A 17,190-nucleotide genomic window follows, 5' to 3' on the forward strand; every position below is an offset into this window, starting at 1 on the left:
AGATGAAGAAGTGTAAAGCCCCCGGCACTGTGGAAGAAGTGTAAAGCCCCCGGCACTGTGGAAGAAGTGTAAAGCCCCCGGCACTGTGGAAGAAGTGTAAAGCCCCCGGCACTGTGGAAGAAGTGTAAAACCCCCGGCACTGTGGCACCTCCCTAGATGAAGAAGTGTAAAGCCCCGGGCAATGTGGCACCTACCTAGATGAAGAAGTGTAAAGCCCCCGACACTGTGGCACCTCCCTAGATGAAGAAGTGTAAAGCCCCCGGCACTGTGGCACCTCCCTAGATGAAGAAGTGTAAAGCCCCGGGCAATGTGGCACCTCCCTAGATGAAGAAGTGTAAAGCCCCCGGCACTGTGGAAGAAGTGTAAAGCCCCCGGCACTGTGGCACCTCCCTAGATGAGGAAGTGTAAAGCCCCTGGCACTGTGGCAGCTCCCTAGATGAGGAAGTGTAAAGCCCCTGGCACTGGGGCACCTCCCTAGATGAAGAAGTGTATAGCCCCTGGCACTGTGGCTCCTCCCTAGATGAAGAAGTATAAAGCCCCCGGCACTGTGGCACCTCCCTAGATGAAGTAGTTTAAAGCCCCCGGCACTGTGGCCCCTCCCTAGATGAAGAAGTGTAAAGCCCCCGACACTGTGGCTCCTCCCTAGATGAAGAAGTGTAAAGCCCCCGGCACTGTGGCTCCTCCCTAGATGAAGAAGTGTAAAGCCCCCGGCACTGTGGCCCCTCCCTAGATGAAGAAGTGTAAAGCCCCCGGCACTGTGGAAGAAGTGTAAAGCCCCCGGCACTGTGGAAGAAGTGTAAAGCCCCCGGCACTGTGGAAGAAGTGTAAAGCCCCCGGCACTGTGGAAGAAGTGTAAAGCCCCCGGCACTGTGGCACCTCCCTAGATGAAGAAGTGTAAAGCCCCGGGCAATGTGGCACCTACCTAGATGAAGAAGTGTAAAGCCCCCGACACTGTGGCACCTCCCTAGATGAAGAAGTGTAAAGCCCCCGGCACTGTGGCACCTCCCTAGATGAAGAAGTGTAAAGCCCCGGGCAATGTGGCACCTCCCTAGATGAAGAAGTGTAAAGCCCCCGGCACTGTGGAAGAAGTGTAAAGCCCCCGGCACTGTGGCACCTCCCTAGATGAAGAAGTGTAAAGCCCCCGGCACTGTGGCACCTCCCTAGATGAAGAAGTGTAATAGGGGTGTGTGTGTGTGTATATAATAGGGGTGTGTGTGTGTGTATATAATAGGTGTGTGTGTGTATATATAATAGGGGTGTGTGTGTATATATAATAGGTGTGTGTGTGTATATATAATAGGTGTGTGTGTGTGTGTATATATAATAGGGGTGTGTGTGTGTGTATATATAATAGGGGTGTGTGTGTGTGTGTATATATAATAGGGGTGTGTGTGTGTGTGTATATATAATAGGGGTGTGTGTGTGTGTGTATATATAATAGGGGTGTGTGTGTGTGTGTATATATAATAGGGGTGTGTGTGTGTGTGTGTATATATAATAGGGGTGTGTGTGTGTGTGTGTGTGTGTATATATATAATAGGGGTGTGTGTGTGTGTATATATAATAGGGGTGTTTGTGTATATATAATAGGGGTATGTGTGTGTATATATAATAGGGGTGTGTGAGTGTGTGTATATATAATAGGTGTGTGTGTGTATATATAATAGGTGTGTGTGTATATATATAATAGGTGTGTGTGTATATATATAATAGGTGTGTGTGTGTATATATAATAGGTGTGTGTGTGTATATATAATAGGTGTGTGTGTGTATATATAATAGGTGTGTGTGTGTATATATAATAGGTGTGTGTGTGTATATATAATAGGTGTGTGTGTGTATATGTATAATAGGTGTGTGTGTGTATATGTATAAAAGGTGTGTGTGTGTATATGTATAATAGGTGTGTGTGTGTGTGTGTATATATATATATAATAGGTGTGTGTGTGTGTGTATATATATATAATAGGTGTGTGTGTGTGTGTATATATATAATAGGTGTGTGTGTGTATATGTATAATAGGTGTGTGTGTGTATATGTATAATAGGTGTGTGTGTGTATATGTATAATAGGTGTGTGTGTGTGTGTGTGTGTGTATATATATATATAATAGGTGTGTGTGTGTGTATATATATATAATAGGTGTGTGTGTGTATATATATAATAGGTGTGTGTGTGTGTGTGTGTGTGTGTGTGTGTGTGTGTGTGTGTGTAAATATATAATAGGTGTGTGTGTGTATATATATAATAGGTGTGTGTGTGTATATATATAATAGGTGTGTGTGTGTATATATATAATAGGTGTGTGTGTATATATATAATAGGTGTGTGTGTGTATATATAATAGGTGTGTGTGTGTGTATATATAATAGGTGTGTGTGTGTGTGTATGTATATATAATAGGTGTGTGTGTGTGTGTATATATATAATAGGTGTGTGTGTATATATATAATAGGTAGGTGTGTGTGTGTGTGTATATATATAATAGGTGTGTGTGTGTATATATAATAGGTGTGTGTGTGTATATATAATAGGTGTGTGTGTGTATATATAATAGGTGTGTGTGTGTGTGTGTGTGTGTGTGTGTGTATATATATAATAGGTGTGTGTGTGTGTGTATATATATAATAGGTGTGTGTGTGTGTGTATATATAATAGGTGTGTGTGTGTGTATATATAATAGGTGTGTGTGTGTATATATAATAGGTGTGTGTGTGTGTATATATAATAGGTGTGTGTGTGTATATATAATAGGTGTGTGTGTGTGTGTATAATAGGGGTGTGTGTATATAATAGGGGTGTGTGTGTGTGTGTATAATAGGGGTGTGTGTATATAATAGGGGTGTGTGTGTGTGTGTGTGTATATATATATATAATAGGGGTGTGTGTGTATATATAATAGGGGTGTGTGTGTATATATAATAGGGGTGTGTGTGTATATATAATAGGGGTGTGTGTGTATATATATATAATAGGTGTGTGTGTATATATAATAGGTGTGTGTGTGTGTATATATAATAGGTGTGTGTGTGTGTGTGTATAATAGGGGTGTGTGTATATAATAGGGGTGTGTGTGTGTGTGTGTGTATATATATATAATAGGGGTGTGTGTGTGTATATATATATAATAGGGGTGTGTGTGTGTATATAATAGGGGTGTGTGTGTGTATATAATAGGGGTGTGTGTGTGTGTGTATTTAATAGGGGTGTGTGTGTGTGTATATAATAGGGGTGTGTGTGTGTGTATATAATAGAGGGGTGTGTGTATATAATAGAGGGGTGTGTGTATATAATAGGGGTGTGTGTGTGTGTATATAATAGGGGTGTGTGTGTGTGTATATATATATAATAGGGGTGCGTGTGTGTGTGTATATAATAGGGGTGCGTGTGTGTGTGTATATAATAGGGGTGCGTGTGTGTGTGTATATAATAGGGGTGCGTGTGTGTGTGTATATAATAGGGGTGCGTGTGTGTGTGTATATAATAGGGGTGCGTGTGTGTGTGTATATAATAGGGGTGCGTGTGTGTGTGTATATAATAGGGGTGCGTGTGTGTGTGTATATAATAGGGGTGCGTGTGTGTGTGTATATAATAGGGGTGCGTGTGTGTGTGTATATAATAGGGGTGCGTGTGTGTGTGTATATAATAGGGGTGCGTGTGTGTGTGTATATAATAGGGGTGCGTGTGTGTGTGTATATAATAGGGGTGCGTGTGTGTGTGTATATAATAGGGGTGCGTGTGTGTGTGTATATAATAGGGGTGCGTGTGTGTGTGTATATAATAGGGGTGCGTGGGTGTGTGTGTATATAATAGGGGTGTGTGTGTGTATATAATAGGGGTGTGTGTGTGTATATAATAGGGGTGTGTGTGTGTATATAATAGGGGTGTGTGTGTGTGTATAATAGGGGTGTGTGTGTGTATATAATAGGGGTGTGTGTGTGTATATAATAGGGGTGTGTGTGTGTGTGTGTGTGTATATAATAGGGGTGTGTGTGTGTGTATACAATAGGGGTGTGTGTGTATATAATAGGGGTGTGTGTGTGTGTGTGTATATATAATAGGGGTGTGTGTGTGTATACAATAGGGGTGTGCGTGTGTGTGTGTATACAATAGGGGTGTGCGTGTGTGTGTGTATATAATAGGGGTGCGCGTGTGTGTGTATATAATAGGGGTGCGCGTGTGTGTGTATATAATAGGGGTGTGTGTGTGTATATAATAGGGGTGTGTGTGTATATAATAGGGGTGTGTGTGTATATAATAGGGGTGTGTGTGTGTGTGTGTATATAATAGGGGTGTGTGTGTGTGTGTGTGTGTGTGTATATATAATAGGGGTGTGTGTGTGTGTGTGTATATATATAATAGGGGTGTGTGTGTGTGTGTATATATATAATAGGGGTGTGTGTGTGTGTGTGTATATATAATAGGGGTGTGTGTGTGTGTGTGTATATAATAGGGGTGCGTGTGTGTGTGTGTGTATATAATAGGGGTGTGTGTGTGTATATAATAGGGGTGCGTGTGTGTGTGTGTATATATAATAGGGGTGTGTGTGTGTATATAATAGGGGTGTGTGTATATAATAGGGGTGCGTGTGTGTGTGTATATAATACTATCCTATATTAATATATATAAAATATATAATTTTGTTGTTTTCCTTCTGAAGGATCTGAAGAAAGCCGGATTGTTGGTCTTTGCGAACAAACAAGATGTGAAGGAGTGCATGTCTGTAGCCGAAATCTCGCAGTTCCTGAAGCTGACCTCTGTGAAGGATCATCAGTGGCACATACAAGCCTGCTGCGCGCTGACCGGGGAGGGGTGAGGAGCCGCCATTGTTCTCCTGTATATGACCCCCTCCTCCACCTGTCCTCTTCTTACACCTGCCCCATGTTGTGTAATATTTAGGGAGGCCCCACATCATTGCCCCTTCCCCCGCACCATCTGTGGCTTATAATTTGCAGTTTTTTATGTGGATTGTAGCGTTGCGTTTTTTATGCATGCGCCAATTTTTCGGAGCCCTAGAGGGAATTCTCCATGAAGACCGGATGTAGATGCAGATTTCCACTCCCATAGACTTCAGTGTAAATAAATCCATTCCAGGAAAAGCGCCATTTATATTATTATCCGCATTGAACCATTTATCGATAGGCGACTCCGGGGACAGTCCACGTCTCTAAAGCTTCGCTGCTCGTCACATTAACCCCTTAAGGACACAGGGTATTTTCGCTCATTTCTCACTCTCCACCTTCAAATATCCATAACTTTTTCATTTTTCCGTGTACAGAGCTGCGTGAGGCTTATTCTGTTACTTCTCCGTCACATTGTTTAATATTCCCTGCCGTGTACTGGGAAGCCATCTTTTATGTGAAGTAAAAGTCGCATTTCGGACATTTGGGCGCCATTTCCCGTCTCAGGGTCACCGCCGGTTATAACTGTTTTTATATTTTATAGATCAGGGATTTTGGGACGCGGTGATACTTGATGTGTCTGTGACTTTTACTGTTTATTACGTTTTATATCAGTACTAGGGAAAGGGGGTGATTTTTCACTATTTCTTGGACCCTCTAGGGTACATTAACCCTAGATGGTCAGATCGTTCCTACCATATACTGCAATACAACTGGATCGCAGTATATGGCATTTCTGCACAGTATACGCTACAATGAGCCACTGGCGGTCTGACAAAGACCCGAGGCTGTCATGGCAACCGATAGCCGTCCCCCGATGATGTTCAGGGTAGCAACAACCAGATCCAAGATGGCGCCCACTTGCCGCCAACTTTTAGATGCTGCTGGCAGCTTTACCAGCGTCATCGGAGGAGTTAATAGCCACGATTGGTGCAAGCAGTATGCAACAACTCCCACCTGTGTGTGACGAGGACTCCGTCCATGAGCCCTTTTTATACACCCCCTGCACCTCTGCGCCGTATAGAGCTACGGCGCAAAGCGTAAAGGGGTTAAAGTGGCTTTAGCCCTTTAATAAATGTTCTTATGTTCTATTTGTGTCTGGGATTTTTCTTTCCAAAAAGTTGCAAAAAAGGGGCAAAATGCATAAAAAGTGGCAGCACATCCACCAGCAGAGACTGGAGTGACTGTGACTTCATGACTCTGGTCAGTAGTGAAGTGATGGAAATAGCCCTGTGTGAGTTTTGCGCAATGAAATGTCACAAAAAAACTCTATGCAACTTATTTTTTTTACCACTTTTATACTCCCAAAAGTCCAGCAAAACCAATGATAAATCTTCCCCATTGTGTTCATGACTTTTCCAAATCCCATTTGTTACTGTATTACGCCGTAACGTGTGCAGAGCATAATCCTCATCACAGAGGCCTCACTGATCTACGAGGAGCCGCTCACATCGCGCATTACGTGTGCAGAGCATAAGCCTCATCACAGAGGCCTCACTGATCTACGAGGAGCCGCTCACATCGCGCATTACGTGTGCAGAGCATAAGCCTCATCACAGAGGCCTCGCTGATCTACGAGGAGCCGCTCACATTGCACGTTACGTGTGCAGAGCATAATCCTCATCACTGAGGCCTCGCTGATCTACGAGGAGCCGCTCACATCGCGCGTTACGTGTGCAGAGCCTAAGCCTCATCACTGAGGCCTCGCTGATCTACGAGGAGCCGCTCACCTTGTACGTTACGTGTGCAGAGCTGAAGTCTCATCACAGAGGCCTCGCTGATCTACGAGGAGCCGCTCACATCGCGCGTTACCTGTGCAGAGCATAATCCTCATCACTGAGTCCTCGCTGATGACTGTGACTTCATGACTCTGGTCAGTAGTGAAGTGATGGAAATAGCCCTGTGTGAGTTTTGCGCAATGAAATGTCACAAAAAAACTCTATGCAACTTATTTTTTTTACCACTTTTATACTCCCAAAAGTCCAGCAAAACCAATGATAAATCTTCCCCATTGTGTTCATGACTTTTCCAAATCCCATTTGTTACTGTATTACGCCGTAACGTGTGCAGAGCCTAATCCTCATCACAGAGGCCTCACTGATCTACGAGGAGCCGCTCACATCGCGCATTACGTGTGCAGAGCATAAGCCTCATCACAGAGGCCTCGCTGATCTACGAGGAGCCGCTCACATTGCACGTTACGTGTGCAGAGCATAATCCTCATCACTGAGGCCTCGCTGATCTACGAGGAGCCGCTCACATCGCGCGTTACGTGTGCAGAGCCTAAGCCTCATCACTGAGGCCTCGCTGATCTACGAGGAGCCGCTCACCTTGTACGTTACGTGTGCAGAGCTGAAGTCTCATCACAGAGGCCTCGCTGATCTACGAGGAGCCGCTCACATCGCGCGTTACCTGTGCAGAGCATAATCCTCATCACTGAGTCCTCGCTGATCTACGAGGAGCCGCTCACATCGCGCGTTACGTGTGCAGAGCATAATCCTCATCACAGAGGCCTCACTGATCTACGAGGAGCCGCTCACATCGCGCGTTACCTGTGCAGAGCATAATCCACATCACAGAGGCCTCGCTGATCTACGAGGAGCCGCTCATATCGTGCGTTACGTGTGCAGAGCATAAGCCTCATCACAGAGGCCTCGCTGATCTACGAGGAGCCGCTCCCATCGCGCGTTATGTTTGCAGAGCCGAAGCCTCATCACAGAGGCCTCGCTGATCTACGAGGAGCCGCTCACATTGCGTGTTACGTGTGCAGAGCCGAAGCCTCATCACAGAGGCCTCGCTGTCGCGTGTTATGTTTGCAGAGCCGAAGCCTCATCACAGAGGCCTCGCTGATCTACGAGGAGCCGCTCACATTGCGCGTTACGTGTGCAGAGCCGAAGCCTCATCACAGAGGCCTCGCTGATCTACGAGGAGCCGCTCACAACGCACGTTATGTGTGCAGAGCCGAAGCCTCATCACAGAGGCCTCGCTGTTCTACGAGGAGCCGCTCACAACGCACGTTACGTGTGCAGAGCTGAAGTCTCATCACAGAGGCCTCGCTGTTCCACGAGGAGCCGCTCACAACGCACGTTATGTGTGCAGAGCCGAAGCCTCATCACAGAGGCCTCGCTGATCTACGAGGAGCCGCTCACATCGCGCATTACGTGTGCAGAGCCTAATCCTCATCACAGAGGCCTCGCTGATCTACGAGGAGCCGCTCACATCGCGCATTACGTGTGCAGAGCCTAAGCCTCATCACAGAGGCCTCGCTGATCCACGAGGTGCCGCTCACATTGTGCGTTACGTGTGCAGAGCATAAGCCTCATCACAGAGGCCGCGCTGATCTACGAGGAGCCGCTCACATCGCGCATTACGTGTGCAGAGCCTAATCCTCATCACAGAGGCCTCGCTGATCTACGAGGAGCCGCTCACAACGCTCGTTACGTGTGCAGAGCATAAGCCTCATCACAGAGGCCTCACTGATCTACGAGGAGCCACTCACATCGCGCATTACGTGTGCAGAGCCTAATCCTCATCACAGAGGCCTCGCTGATCTACGAGGAGCCGCTCACATCGTGCGTTACGTGTGCAGAGCCTAATCCTCATCACAGAGGCCTCGCTGATCTACGAGGTGCCGCTCACATCGCGCGTTACCTGTGCAGAGCCTAAGCCTCATCACAGAGGCCTCGCTGATCTACGAGGAGCCGCTCATATCGTGCGTTACGTGTGCAGAGCCGAAGTCTCATCACTGAGGCCTCGCTGATCTACGAGGAGCCGCTCACAACGCTCGTTACGTTTGCAGAGCATAAGCCTCATCACAGAGGCCTCACTGATCTACGAGGAGCCGCTCACATCGCGCATTACGTGTGCAGAGCATTATCCTCATCACAGAGGCCTCGCTGATCTACGAGGAGCCGCTCACATTGCACGTTACTTGTGCAGAGCCTAAGCCTCATCACAGAGGCCTCGCTGATCTACGAGGAGCCGCTCACATTGCACGTTACGTGTGCAGAGCCTAAGCCTCATCACTGGGGCCTCGCTGATCTACGAGAAGCCGCTCACATTGCGCGTTACGTGTGCAGAGCCTAAGCCTCATCACAGAGGCCTCGCTGATCTACAAGGAGCCGCTCACATTGCGCGTTACGTGTGCAGAGCCGAAGCCTCATCACAGAGGCCTCGCTGATCTACGAGGAGCCGCTCACATCGCGCGTTACGTGTGCAGAGCATAATCCTCATCACAGAGGCCTCGCTGATCTACAGGGAGCCGCTCACATCGCGCGTTACGTGTGCAGAGCCTAAGCCTCATCACAGAGGCCTCGCTGATCTACGAGGAGCCGCTCACATCGCGCGTTACGTGTGCAGAGCCTAAGCCTCATCACAGAGGCCTCGCTGATCTACAGGGAGCCGCTCACATCGCGCGTTACCTGTGCAGAGCATAATCCACATCACAGAGGCCTCGCTGATCTACGAGGAGCCGCTCACATCGCGCGTTACCTGTGCAGAGCCTAAGCCTCATCACAGAGGCCTCGCTGATCTACGAGGAGCCTCTCACATCGCGCGTTACGTGTGCAGAGCATAATCCACATCACAGAGGCCTCGCTGATCTACGAGGAGCCGCTCACATCGCGCGTTACCTGTGCAGAGCCTAAGCCTCATCACAGAGGCCTCGCTGATCTACGAGGAGCCTCTCACATCGTGCGTTACGTGTGCAGAGCATAATCCACATCACAGAGGCCTCGCTGATCTACGAGGAGCCTCTCACATCGCGCGTTACGTGTGCAGAGCCGAAGCCTCATCACAGAGGCTTCGCTGATCCACGAGGAGCCGCTCACATCGCGCGTTACGTGTGCAGAGCCTAAGCCTCATCACAGAGGCCTCGCTGATCTACGAGGAGCCGCTCACATCGCGCGTTACGTGTGCAGAGCATAAGCCTCATCACAGAGGCCTCGCTGATCTACGAGGAGCCGCTCACATCGCGCGTTACGTGTGCAGAGCATAAGCCTCATCACAGAGGCCTCGCTGATCTACGAGGAGCCGCTCACATCGCGCGTTACGTGTGCAGAGCATAAGCCTCATCACAGAGGCCTCGCTGATCTACGAGGAGCCGCTCACATCGCGCGTTACGTGTGCAGAGCATAATCCTCATCACAGAGGCCTCGCTGATCTACGAGGAGCCGCTCACATCGTACGTTACGTGTGCAGAACATAATCTACATCACAGAGGCCTCGCTGATCTACGAGGAGCCGCTCATATCGTGCGTTACGTGTGCAGAGCCGAAGCCTCATCACAGAGGCCTCGCTGATCTACGAGGAGCCGCTCACATCGCGCGTTACGTGTGCAGAGCATAAGCCTCATCACAGAGGCCTCACTGATCTACGAGGAGCCGTTCACATCGCGCGTTACGTGTGCAGAGCTGAAGCCTCATCACAGAGGCCTCGCTGATCTACGAGGAGCCGCTCACATCGCGCGTTACCTGTGCAGAGCATAAGCCTCATCACAGAGGCCTCGCTGATCTACGAGGAGCCGCTCACATCGCGCGTTACGTGTACAGAGCCTAAGCCTCATCACAGAGGCCTCGCTGATCTACGAGGAGCCGCTCACATTGCACGTTACGTGTGCAGAGCATAATCCTCATCACAGAGGCCTCGCTGATCTACGAGGAGCCGCTCACATCGCGCATTACCTGTGCAGAGCATAAGCCTCATCACAGAGGCCTCGCTGATCTACTAGGAGCCGGTCACATTGCGCGTTACGTGTGCAGAGCATAAGCCTAGTCACAGAGGCCTCGCTGATCTACGAGGAGCCGCTCACATTGCAGTTACCTGTGCAGAGCATAATCCTCATCACAGAGGCCTCGCTGATCTACGAGGAGCCGCTCACATTGCGCGTTACGTGTGCAGAGCCAAAGCCTCATCACAGAGGCCTCGCTGATCTACGAGGAGCCGCTCACATCGCGCGTTACCTGTGCAGAGCATAAGCCTCATCACAGAGGCCTCGCTGATCTACGAGGAGCCGCTCACATTGTACGTTACGTGTGCAGAGCATAATCCTCATCACAGAGGCCTCGCTGATCTACGAGGAGCCGCTCACATTGCGCGTTACGTGTGCAGAGCATAATCCTCATCACTGAGGCCTCGCTGATCTACGAGGTGCCGCTCACATTGCGCGTTACGTGTGCAGAGCCTAAGCCTCATCACAGAGGCCTCGCTGATCTACGAGGAGCCGCTCACATTGCACGTTACGTGTGCAGAGCCTAAGCCTCATCACAGAGGCCTCGCTGATCTACGAGGAGCCGCTCACATCGCGCGTTACCTGTGCAGAGCCTAAGCCTCATCACAGAGGCCTCGCTGATCTACGAGGAGCCGCTCACATTGCACGTTACGTGTGCAGAGCCTAAGCCTCATCACAGAGGCCTCGCTGATCCACGAGGAGCCGCTCACATCGCGCGTTACCTGTGCAGAGCATAATCCTCATCACAGAGGCCTCGCTGATCTACGAGGAGCCGCTCACATCGCGCGTTACGTGTGCAGAGCATAATCCTCATCACAGAGGCCTCGCTGATCTACAGGGAGCCGCTCACATTGCGCGTTACCTGTGCAGAGCATAAGCCTCATCACAGAGGCCTCGCTGATCTACGAGGAGCCGCTCACATCGCGCGTTACGTGTGCAGAGCATAATCCTCATCAGAGAGGCCTCGCTGATCTACAGGGAGCCGCTCACATTGCGCGTTACCTGTGCAGAGCATAATCCACATCACAGAGGCCTCGCTGATCTACGAGGAGCCGCTCACATCGCGCGTTACCTGTGCAGAGCCTAAGCCTCATCACAGAGGCTTCGCTGATCCACGAGGAGCCGCTCACATCGCGCGTTACGTGTGCAGAGCCTAATCCTCATCACAGAGGCCTCGCTGATCCACGAGGAGCCGCTCACATCGCACGTTACGTGTGCGGAGCCTAAGCCTCATCACAGAGGCCTCGCTGATCTACGAGGAGCCGCTCACATCGCGCGTTACGTGCGGGTCTTGTTGCGGAATACAGTAACATTAATGTGAATGGGATTTGAGAAAAAGTCCTGTCGATGATGTGGATTTTTTCACACTGATAGAATATGGACTGTGTCACTTTTCTTGTCCGTCCTTGCAGGTTTCTGCATTAGTCGTTTGCATTGTAGTCTATGGTCAGGTAATGATTGGCACCAACACAGATCCACGTGATAATCCACAACATGTGCAGATAGCCTTAGACGTTTGCCTGAGTGGAGGTCACCCAGCTTTCCCGGATAGAGATGTGTATGTCACTTCTCATTTCTCCCTCTCTTCCCCTTGTTCAGCCTTTGTCAAGGACTGGAGTGGATGATGTCGAGGCTAAAGTCCAGATGACCCCATGACCTGTGGAGAGACATTAGACGTCGGACAATACTGTATTTATGAATCCCTGAACTGCTGCAAACCAAGTATTTATAAGCGTTTCCTGGACAGGACAAGCGCCGGAGACTCTGGACCTTGCGGCTCCTGAAGCTGTGATGGACCTGACCCTTCTTTTTAGCCTTTAACCTCCCCCACCCGGGAAAGTCCCAGAATGTGGTTTTTAAACTTTCTTTTATATTGAAGCTTTGATTCTTGAATGTGGGAGGAAGCGGAGACCAGCGGAGCCTGAGCAGTATTGTACAGCGCCACCACCGGGGGGCGCCACTCTGTCCACATCTCCATATACACGCATGCGCCCTGACCTCAGTGATGTTGCACAGCTCAGACCTGAATGCTCTAATATGTAAGACTATTATTATTATTTGGCACTTTCTATTATTTTTTCTTTTTGTGTTTTTATTTTTGGGCCTTTTTTTTTGTTTGTTTTTTTCACTGTACATTCCTTGGCGTCTAACGACTTGCATGTTGGAGTTCTCCTTTATTTGACTTTCCTCGATGTTCTCCAAACAAGTTGCTGAAGTTTTGACCTGGTGATAATAAAGTAAGACGGGGGGAAGGTCGTCTGGAGTCGTTCCTGTCATTACGTTTCGCTGGTTTACACTACGGCGCTGCGTATCGTACGTTGTCGCCTTCTTCACTCTGATGCCGGAGCTGCAGCGCAGGCCACGTGGGATGATGCGTCCACCTGTGCCGGGTCATCTCTGGCCTTTACTGATGCAGACAAACATATCATCCTACATCGCCTGCGCCGCTTCTACTATCACACAGACCTCCTGTGCTCCATCGCCACATGGAGGAGTTGCCACTCGCTGCCCTGCGCTGTCTCAGCTCCTAAGACCATCGGAAAACACGAATATCCAACAGTCATAAACGACCCCTGTGAAAGGGCTGACACAAAGATCTAAATGGTTAGATGGCCGATGGGGTAACTAAGAGCCCCCTTTATCTGTCATGTGTAAGGCCCCATGCACACGACTGTAATGGTGGCCGCAGCAGATCACAGCCACTATGGTGTCTCCCCCGCGCTGTGACCTGGCTGGGCAGCCGTGCGGCAGAAGACAGGACATGTCCTAGCCGATGGGGTAACTAAGAGCCCCCTTTATCTGTCATGTGTAAGGCCCCATGAACACGACTGTAATGGTGGCCGCAGCAGATCACAGCCACTATGGTGTCTCCCCCGCGCTGTGACCTGGCTGGGCAGCCGCGCAGCAGAAGACAGGACATGTCCTAGCCGATGGGGTAACTAAGAGCCCCCTTGTCTGTCATGTGTAAGGCCCCATGAACACGACTGTAATGGTGGCCGCAGCAGATCACAGCCACTATGGTGTCTCCCCCACGCTGTGACCTGGCTGGGCAGCCGTGCGGCAGAAGACAGGACATGTCCTAGCCGATGGGGTAACTACGAGCCCCCTTGTCTGTCATGTGTAAGGCCCCGTGCACACGACTGTAATGGTGGCCGCAGCAGATCACAGCCACTATGGTGTCTCCCCCGCGCTGTGACCTGGCTGGGCAGCCACGCAGCAGAAGACAGGACATGTCCTAGCCGATGGGGTAACTACGAGCTCCCTTGTCTGTCATGTGTAAGGCCCCATGCACACGACTGTAATGGTGGCCGCAGCAGAACACCGCCACTATGGTGTCTCCCCCGCGCTGTGACCTGGCTGGGCAGCCACGCAGCAGAAGACAGGACATGTCCTAGCCGATGGGGTAACTACGAGCTCCCTTGTCTGTCATGTGTAAGGCCCCATGAACACGACTGTAATGGTGGCCGCAGCAGAACACCGCCACTATGGTGTCTCCCCCGCGCTGTGACCTGGCTGGGCAGCCGCGCAGCAGAAGACAGGACATGTCCTAGCCGATGGGGTAACTACGAGCTCCCTTGTCTGTCATGTGTAAGGCCCCATGCACACGACTGTAATGGTGGCCGCAGCAGAACACCGCCACTATGGTGTCTCCCCCGCGCTGTGACCTGGCTGGGCAGCCACGCAGCAGAAGACAGGACATGTCCTAGCCGATGGGGTAACTACGAGCTCCCTTGTCTGTCATGTGTAAGGCCCCATGCACATGACTGTAATGGTGGCCGCAGCAGATCACAGCCACTATGGTGTCTCCCCCACGCTGTGACCTGGCTGGGCAGCCACGCAGCAGAAGACAGGACATGTCCTAGCCGATGGGGTAACTACGAGCTCCCTTGTCTGTCATGTGTAAGGCCCCATGCACACGACTGTAATGGTGGCCGCAGCAGAACACCGCCACTATGGTGTCTCCCCCGCGCTGTGACCTGGCTGGGCAGCCACGCAGCAGAAGACAGGACATGTCCTAGCCGATGGGGTAACTACGAGCTCCCTTGTCTGTCATGTGTAAGGCCCCATGCACATGACTGTAATGGTGGCCGCAGCAGATCACAGCCACTATGGTGTCTCCCCCGCGCTGTGACCTGGCTGGGCAGCCACGCAGCAGAAGACAGGACATGTCCTAGCCGATGGGGTAACTAAGAGCCCCCTTGTCTGTCATGTGTAAGGCCCCATGCACACGAATGTAATGGTGGCCGCAGCAGATCACAGCCACTATGGTGTCTCCCCCACGCTGTGACCTGGCTGGGCAGCCACGCAGCAGAAGACAGGACATGTCCTAGCCGATGGGGTAACTACGAGCTCCCTTGTCTGTCATGTGTAAGGCCCCATGCACATGACTGTAATGGTGGCCGCAGCAGATCACAGCCACTATGGTGTCTCCCCCGCGCTGTGACCTGGCTGGGCAGCCACGCAGCAGAAGACAGGACATGTCCCAGCTTCTGCCGGATTCATGATCCCCTGGATCCTTTGGAGAGGAGAGTGATCAGCCCATCATTATCCCCCTCAGCAGGGTTTGGGTGATTTGTGCGAGCATCACAAACCTACCGATGCCTGGAACTGCACAATTTTGCATTGCAGAAGTTACCACAATAATAAGAGACTTGTTTGCTTCAGATCAACCATTCACTACGGGAAGGAGTTTCCGCTTCACATTCACATTGTTTGTATGGGATTATCGCATAAACTATACCCCTGCTGCGGCTGATCTGCTGCGCTGTGCGTCCGGCCGTGATACGCACAAAGCGCAGACACCCTAAGGCTTCAGTTCAAACAGAAACCTGCACTTGATAATCCTGGACGACCCCTTCAGAGCCTAGAATTACTTTTTGGTAGAAAAATGTTGTAGTCTGAAGGTCAGGAGGATCTGGTACTGCCAGAGCTTGAGATCTCCAGGGCCCTGCACCTCTCCCAGCTGTCCCGCAACGAGTAACACTGCAGGACCTAGAGTGATGTCAGGAGCATGTGACTGATCACATGATCACTGCAAGGCTCTCCTGCTGCCAGCGAAGCACTTGTGGCTAAGACTGGGTATGAAGAGGTGTGTATGTGTGTGTGTGGACTATGGATGTAGCAGTCCTGTGCTGCCGTGTGTGTGGACTATGGATGTAGCAGTCCTGTGCTGCCGTGTGTGTGGACTATGGATGCAGCAGTCCTGTGCTGCCGTGTGCGTGGACTATGGATGTAGCAGTCCTGTGCTGCCGTGTGTGTGGACTATGGATGTTGCAGTCCTGTGCTGCCGTGTGTGTGTATCTGGCCTATGGATGTAGCAGTCCTGTGCTGCCGTGTGTGTGGAGACTGTGGATGTAGCAGCCCTGTGCTGTGTGTGTGTGGAGACTGTGGATGTAGCAGTCCTGTGCTGCCGTATGTGTGTATGTGGACTATGGATGTAGCAGTCCTGTGCTGCCGTATGTATGGACTATGGATGTAGCAGTCCTGTGCTGCCGTGTGTGTGTATGTGGCCTATGGATGTAGCAGTCCTGTGCTGCCGTGTGTGTGGAGACTGTGGATGTAGCAGTCCTGTGCTGCCGTGTGTGTGTGTGTGGAGACTGTGGATGTAGCAGTCCTGTGCTGCCGTGTGTGTGTGGAGACTGTGGATGTAGCAGTCCTGTGCTGCCGTGTGTGTGGAGACTGTGGATGTAGCAGTCCTGTGCTGCCGTGTGTGTGTGGAGACTGTGGATGTAGCAGTCCTGTGCTGCCGTGTGTGTGTGGAGACTGTGGATGTAGCAGTCCTGTGCTGCCGTGTGTGTGTGTGTGTGTGTGTGTGTGTGTGTGTGGAGACTGTGGATGTAGCAGTCCTGTGCCGTGTGTGTGGAGACTGTGGATGTAGCAGTCCTGTGCTGCTGTGTGTGTGTGGAGACTGTGGATGTAGCAGTCCTGTGCTGCCATGTGTGTGTGTGTGGAGACTGTGGATGTAGCAGTCCTGTGCCGTGTGTGTGGAGACTGTGGATGTAGCAGTCCTGTGCCGTGTGTGTGGAGACTGTGGATGTAGCAGTCCTGTGCTGCTGTGTGTGTGTGGAGACTGTGGATGTAGCAGTCCTGTGCTGCCATGTGTGTGTGTGTGGAGACTGTGTATGTAGCAGTCCTGTGCTGCTGTGTGTGTGTGGAGACTGTGGATGTAGCAGTCCTGCGTTGCCGTGTGTGTGTGTGTGGAGACTGCGGATGTAGCAGTCCTGTGCTGCCGTGTGTGTGTGTGTGTGTGTGGAGACTGTGGATGTAGCAGTCCTGTGCTGCTGTGTGTGTGTGGAGACTGTGGATGTAGCAGTCCTGTGCTGCCGTGTGTGTGTGTGTGGAGACTGTGGATGTAGCAGTCCTGTGCTGCCGTGTGTGTGTGTGTGGAGACTGTGGATGTAGCAGTCCTGTGCTGCCGTGTGTGTGTGTGTGGAGACTGTGGATGTAGCAGTCCTGTGCTGCCATGTGTGTGTGGAGACTGTGGATGTAGCAGTCCTGTGCTGCCGTGTGTGTGTGTGTGGAGACTGTGGATGTAGCAGTCCTGTGCTGCCGTCTGTGTG

The 17,190-nt window shown here is 50.7% G+C and overlaps 1 protein-coding gene across 1 annotated transcript in view; it reads left to right on the plus strand.

Moving 5' to 3' along the window:
• Nucleotides 1-12,880, plus strand: part of ARL5A (ARF like GTPase 5A) — a 61,047-nt gene extending 48,167 nt beyond the window's left edge. The window contains exons 5-6 of the mRNA XM_072122518.1: nt 4,662-4,813; nt 12,230-12,880. Of these exons, the coding sequence (XP_071978619.1) occupies nt 4,662-4,813; nt 12,230-12,278 (201 nt within the window). The 3' untranslated portion in view covers nt 12,279-12,880. The remainder of the gene's footprint in view (nt 1-4,661; nt 4,814-12,229) is intronic.
• Nucleotides 12,881-17,190: the final 4,310 nt, after the last annotated feature.

This window comes from Engystomops pustulosus, chromosome 8, assembly GCF_040894005.1.
Source record: "Engystomops pustulosus chromosome 8, aEngPut4.maternal, whole genome shotgun sequence".
Taxonomy (NCBI): Eukaryota; Metazoa; Chordata; class Amphibia; order Anura; family Leptodactylidae; genus Engystomops; species Engystomops pustulosus.